At 47.5% G+C, this 6,816-nt stretch overlaps 1 protein-coding gene across 1 annotated transcript in view; it reads left to right on the top strand.

The window, feature by feature from the left end:
• Positions 1-5,085: 5,085 nt before the first annotated feature.
• The window catches only part of LOC124019186 (CMRF35-like molecule 8), a gene marked incomplete at its 3' end in the record, with an annotated part of 2,899 nt that continues 1,168 nt past the window's right edge, over positions 5,086-6,816 (top strand). The window contains exons 1-2 of the mRNA XM_046334574.1: positions 5,086-5,245; positions 5,556-5,891. Coding sequence (XP_046190530.1) covers positions 5,206-5,245; positions 5,556-5,891 — 376 coding nt within the window. The remainder of the gene's footprint in view (positions 5,246-5,555; positions 5,892-6,816) is intronic.

The raw sequence follows: 6,816 nt of genomic DNA, 5'->3' as shown, positions 1-6,816 counted from the left end.
AGGCGTTTGCTCTCCAGATCGTTAATCTGGCCTCATTGTCAAAGTTTCAAGCTTTTATTAAGTCAATCTTTTTTTGGTCTTTATACACGTTATTACAATTCAATGGTTATACAGAACCAATACATCAATAATGCTCAATCAATCCTTAATGCACTATGCTATGCCACGTAATATTATTAAAAAGCTCAACACACTTCTTTATGACTCTTTAAGCAAAGCAAACACCCATATATTTACCTTGACGCTCTATTCCCTTGGTCCTTCCACTGGTCTCTATAAACTCTATTCCCCTGGTCCTTCCACTGGTCTCTATAAACTCTATTCCCTTGGTCCTTCCACTGGTCTCTATAAACTCTATTCCCTTGGTCCTTCCACTGGTCTCTATAAGCTCTATTCCCTTGGTCCTTCAACTGGTCTCTATAAGCTCTGTTCCCTTGGTCCTTCCACTGGTCTCTATAAACTCTATTCCCTTGGTCCTTCCACTGGTCTCTATAAACTCTATTCCCTTGGTCCTTCCACTGGTCTCTATAAGCTCTATTCCCTTGGTCCTTCAACTGGTCTCTATAAACTCTATTCCCTTGGTCCTTCCACTGGTCTCTATAAGCTCTATTCCCTTGGTCCTTCAACTGGTCTCTATAAGCTCTGTTCCCTTGGTCCTTCCACTGGTCTCTATAAACTCTATTCCCTTGGTCCTTCAACTGGTCTCTATAAGCTCTGTTCCCTTGGTCCTTCCACTGGTCTCTATAAACTCTATTCCCTTGGTCCTTCCACTGGTCTCTATAAGCTCTGTTCCCTTGGTCCTTCCACTGGTCTCTATAAGCTCTGTTCCCTTGGTCCTTCCACTGGTCTCTATAAACTCTATTCCCTTGGTCCTTCAACTGGTCTCTATAAACTCTATTCCCCTGGTCCTTCCACTGGTCTCTATAAGCTCTGTTCCCTTGGTCCTTCCACTGGTCTCTATAAGAGTAATAATATTGTTGCAGCCTTCTGCTGTTTATATACCACTATAATCTTCTTATTTAGTCTGAATTTCCTATGGTTTTTACTGTCTACTGTTTAGATATTGATTCCTTCTTATCGACCTTTGGCTGCTACGAGGCGTTAACTATTCCTGGGCTTTTTCACTCTTGCCGAACTGCGATTGTTACAGACACACCAAAGACGGAACGTTGTTGCTATCAAGAGTTCTCCACACCTCGCATTGTTGAGGGGCGGAGTTCTCCACACCTCGCATTGTTGAGGGGCGAAGTTCTCCACACCTCGCATTGTTGAGGGGCGAAGTTCTCCACACCTCGCATTGTTGAGGGGCGAAGTTCTCCACACCTCACATTGTTGAGGGGCGAAGTTCTCCACACCTCGCATTGTTGAGGGGCGGAGTTCTCCACACCTCGCATTGTTGAGGGGCGAAGTTCTCCTCACCTCGCATTGTTGAGGGGCGAAGTTCTCCACACCTCGCATTGTTGAGGGGCGAAGTTCTCCTCACCTCGCATTGTTGAGGGGCGAAGTTCTCCTCACCTCGCATTGTTGAGGGGCGAAGTTCTCCTCACCTCGCATTGTTGAGGGGCGAAGTTCTCCTCACCTCGCATTGTTGAGGGGCGAAGTTCTCCACACCTCGCATTGTTGAGGGGCGAAGTTCTCCTCACCTCGCATTGTTGAGGGGCGAAGTTCTCCTCACCTCGCATTGTTGAGGGGCGAAGTTCTCCTCACCTCGCATTGTTGAGGGGCGAAGTTCTCCTCACCTCGCATTGTTGAGGGGCGAAGTTCTCCACACCTCGCATTGTTGAGGGGCGAAGTTCTCCTCACCTCGCATTGTTGAGGGGCGAAGTTCTCCTCACCTCGCATTGTTGAGGGGCGAAGTTCTCCTCACCTCGCATTGTTGAGGGGCGAAGTTCTCTCGTGCAGAATCTAGTTCACTTATTCTTTTTATCGAGATGCGTAGTACAACACAGTTCTTTAAGATGTACCAGTCTATAGTTTCCTCGCGCCTTGAGATCAAAGTAGTCAATACAAACAGAGTATAGTAAAAGTAATTTACCTGGTCTGATGATTCTCTATGATGTCCAAATCATATGGGTAGAGGATCATGTCTAGTAATTTACCTGGTCTGATGATTCTCTATGACGTCCAAATCATATGGGTAGAGGATCATGTCTAGTAATTTACCTGGTCTGATGATTCTCTATGACGTCCAAATCATATGGGTAGAGGATCATGCCGAGGCACTGATCTCTCCTCCTTCTTATACCTCTTCTAGACACTCAGTTTGGGGAAAGATGTTCGGGAGTGAAATCTATCTCAACACACAGTGCCATTGCATTACATATGGTAGCACTTAGTCCAAAGTTAGGTCCTCTAGCACTGATGCCCATAGGTATTCTTCTGTTGGGGGCGTCGTCTTGATAGGCCCCCCCCAGACTCAGTCTTCCTATAGGTCAGTTCATAACACGCCTCCTCAGTCTTCCTATAGGTCTGTTCATAACACGCCTCCTCAGTCTTCCTATAGGTCAGTTCATAACACGACTCCTCAGTCTTCCTATAGGTTGGTTCATAACACGCCTCCTCAGTCTTCCTATAGGTCAGTTCATAACACGACTCCTCAGTCTTCCTATAGGTTGGTTCTTGTTTAATTCCCAGTACTTGTATTTCCCATGCATTTGGCTCCCTCTGCTGGTCACCTGCTGTTGTGGCGATTTCTTCTTTAATCCCGCAGTCAACAGATGGCCTTAGAGTCCATGAATGTGGCCCTGGAACTAGACCGGCCACTGAGGGAGGGGTCCGATATTTATTGCCTTTTGCCACAGTGTGAAGGAGAGTGTGTGTGTATGTGTGTGAGACAGAGAGAAACAGAGAGAGAGAGAGAGTGCTCTCATCAGGACACTTTTGTTCAGAAGGGCCAACAACACAATCACTTCAAACTGAAGCTGGAAGGACTGCAAACGATCTGTATTTCTTTTGACCAGTTTTCTGCCATTTTTTGTAAATATCCATGAACATAATGCAGATTCATGATTTTGACCGTCTGAGAACAGACGCCCGTCTGCCTGTCTTGTCCCAACTCCCAACTGATACACGTTCATTATGATGTGACAGCTGGTGTCACGACACCTACCGAAGGTGGCTCCCCTTCCCGATCGGGTGGCGCTCGGCGGTCTTCGTCACCGGCCTACTAGCTGCCACAGAAGGTGGCTCCCCTTCCCGATCGGGTGGCGCTCGGCGGTCTTCGTCGCCGGCCTACTAGCTGCCACAGAAGGTGGCTCCCCTTCCCGATCGGGTGGCGCTCTGCGGTCTTCGTCACCGGCCTACTAGCTGCCACAGAAGGTGGCTCCCCTTCCCGATCGGGTGGCGCTCGGCGGTCTTCGTCACCGGCCTACTAGCTGCCACAGAAGGTGGCTCCCCTTCCCGATCGGGTGGCGCTCGGCGGTCTTCGTCACCGGCCTACTAGCTGCCACAGAAGGTGGCTCCCCTTCCCGATCGGGTGGCGCTCGGCGGTCTTCGTCACCGGCCTACTAGCTGCCACAGAAGGTGGCTCCCCTTCCCGATCGGGTGGCGCTCGGCGGTCTTCGTCACCGGCCTACTAGCTGCCACAGAAGGTGGCTCCCCTTCCCGATCGGGTGGCGCTCGGCGGTCTTCGTCGCCGGCCTACTAGCTGCCACTGATTCTTTCCTACCCCTCCTTATGTGTTTATTGGTTACACCTGTTGTTTATTTGGTGATTAGTTGGGCTTTATTAGCTAGGCGGCCCGCCTGCTCTTTGTGCAAGATCGTTTGTGTCATGTTTGTCATTTATTATCATGTCTTGTCCCTGTGCTCCCCATTCTATTCGTTTCCCTCTGCTGGTCTTATTAGGTTCTTTCCCTCTTTCTATCCCTCTCTCTCCCCCTCCCTCTCTCATCTCTCGCTCTCTCTTCTCTCTATCGTGGCTCCCAGCTGTTCCTATTCCCCTAATCATCATTTAGTCTTCCCACACCTGCCATCCTTTCCCCTGATTGGAGTCTTTTATTCCTTTGTGTTCCGTTCCTGTCCTGTCGGTTCCTTGTTTAGTATTCACCGTGCTGTGATTGTGTTTCCCTGTCCTGTTTTTTTGCCTTCATCAGATGCTGCGTGTGAGCAGGTGTCTCTGTCAACTACGGCCTTCTACCCGAAGCGACCTGCAGTCTGTGGCCGCTTTCCTGTTATTCCCCTCTACAGCTAGAGGATTTCTGTTATTCCTGTTTGGACTTAAATAAACTCTGTTTCTGTTAAGTCGCCTGCTCTTTCACCTGCATGACAGTTTGTGTGACATTTGTGCACGTTAGAGGTTAACGTGTTTTCCTGTTTGTGGGTTTTTTGCTGGACTGTTTTAGTCCCCGTGTTTGGGGCATTTGTTTTTGTGTGCGCCCTGTGTTTTCGTGGGGTGGCTTATGTTCGCCGTTTGTGCATTAAATAGCACTACCCTGAACTCTCTGCTTCCTGCGCCTGACTTCGCACCCACTACACCCAGATCGTGACAGCTGGAGATCGAATTTCAATATTGAAACAATGTTGCAAATGTCAGAGAGACAGACAGCAAGGTTTATACACATCTCCACTGTTGAAAACCAATTGCTAGTCTAAAACAAATGTGAAATAATGTCTAGATGCTTTTTACAGTGGAGGTCAAGTTTATAAATTGCCTGGCTGGGCTGATGAGATAGTGAATTGCGCAGTGAGATGGAAGAAAGTAAATAGGCATTTCAACATCAGAGCTTTAGCTGGTGGTAACTTGTGAAATAGACACCGGCTGGAATGAGGTTTTAACCAATCAGCATCAAGGATTACACCCACCCATTGTATAATTTAAGATAAACTTAACCAAGTGTCCATATTCATGTATATTTATTCAAACAAACACCCAAATATAAGTGTGTGTGAGAATGTTTGTCTAAAAAAACACTGTCATGAAAGAAAACCCCAGATATTAACATACAGTAGAGAAAGAGGAACTGACGATTACAATCGAGGGAGGGAGGGAGGGAGGGAGGGAGGGAGGGAGGGAGGGGGAGGGAGGGAGGGGGAGGGAGGGAGGGAGGGAGGGAGGGAGGGAGGGAGGAACTGGACTAAACAGCTACCAGAACTCTTAAACATGGTTAGAGTTGTGTTCATAGCTACGAGGAGGGACTGGGAGAGAGTCTGAGTGAGTGGAGAACAGTGTAATTTGTACAACATAGGAGGGAAGCCAGAGAGAAGAATGAGGAATCTGATGTCTGTCAACATCAGCCTCCTCTGTGGTGAGTACTAGTAGAATATATTACATTAATACACACCCCATATTGAACTGTGTTACTCAATCAACACATCACATCATTCTTGGCATGTATGATTGTACGCTACAGTGATCAATACTTGACTTTATCCTTCAACACTGTTTTGCTGTAGTCCTGAACACATACATGTACTGTACCACTCAGTCCCAGATTATTTAACATTCTCTACCTGTCACTCAACTATCTCCCTGACCGGACTGTCTGTGAAACATGGGGACTATGGCAACTGTTATTGTAGAGATGATGTGAATGTGTTTCTTTGGTTGTTTCATAGCTGTGATCTGTGTGATGTCAGCAGTGATCACAAAGAGAGGGACAGAAGGAGGAAATGACACCATTCAGTGTCCTTATGACCGGAGGTTTGAGACACACCAGAAGTACCTCTCTAAAGGGATCTGGGCCAACCGGGTTGATGTGATCAAAACCCAAACCCATCAGCACCCAGCGTGGACTCATAAAGGGAGATTCTCTCTGTATGACGACACAGAGAGAAGAGTCTTCACTGTGACCATCACTAACCTGGTCCCAGAGGATTCAGGGACCTACTGGTGTGAAATAAACACATGGTGGTGGTATCACAAGACTGAAGTCAGGATCACTGTGGACAGAGGTTGGTGTCGAAGACGTTCTATCAGTGTGTTTATGTCTGATTACATTTAACACATTATGAATTAGTGTTGATGCATTATATCTCTGTCCCTCTCCCTCTCCCTCTCTTTCTCCCTCACTCACTCTCTCTATCTTTCTCCCTCACTCACTCTCTCTATCTTTCTCCCTCACTCACTCTCTCTATCTTTCTCACTCACTCACTCTCTCTATCTTTCTCCCTCACTCACTCTCTCTCTATCTTTCTCCCTCCCTCACTCACTCTCTCTATCTTTCTCCCTCACTCTCTCTCTCTATCTTTCTCCCTCACTCACTCACTCTCTATCTTTCTCCCTCACTCACTCACTCTCTATCTTTCTCCCTCACTCACTCTCTCTATCTTTCTCCCTCACTCACTCTCTCTATCTTTCTCCCTCACTCACTCTCTCTCTCTATCTTTCTCCCTCCCTCACTCACTCTCTCTATCTTTCTCCCTCACTCACTCTCTCTATCTTTCTCCCTCACTCACTCTCTCTCTATCTTTCTCCCTCCCTCACTCACTCTCTCTATCTTTCTCACTCACTCACTCTCTCTATCTTTCTCCCTCCCTCACTCACTCTCTCTATCTTTCTCACTCACTCACTCTCTCTATCTTTCTCACTCACTCACTCTCTCTATCTTTCTCCCTCACTCACTCTCTCTCTCTATCTTTCTCCCTCCCTCACTCACTCTCTCTCTCTATCTTTCTCCCTCCCTCACTCACTCTCTCTATCTTTCTCCCTCACTCTCTCTCTCTATCTTTCTCCCTCACTCACTCTCTCTATCTCTCTCCCTCACGCTCTCACTCTCTATCTTTCTCCCTCACTCACTCTCTCTATCTTTCTCACTCACTCACTCTCTCTATCTTTCTCCCTCACTCACTCTCTCTCTATCTTTCTCCCTCACTCACT

The sequence above is a fragment of the Oncorhynchus gorbuscha genome, unplaced genomic scaffold, assembly GCF_021184085.1.
Source record: "Oncorhynchus gorbuscha isolate QuinsamMale2020 ecotype Even-year unplaced genomic scaffold, OgorEven_v1.0 Un_scaffold_763, whole genome shotgun sequence".
Taxonomy (NCBI): Eukaryota; Metazoa; Chordata; class Actinopteri; order Salmoniformes; family Salmonidae; genus Oncorhynchus; species Oncorhynchus gorbuscha.
Note: the sequence above shows the minus strand (reverse complement) of the source record. Positions and strands in the feature narration are given on the sequence as shown.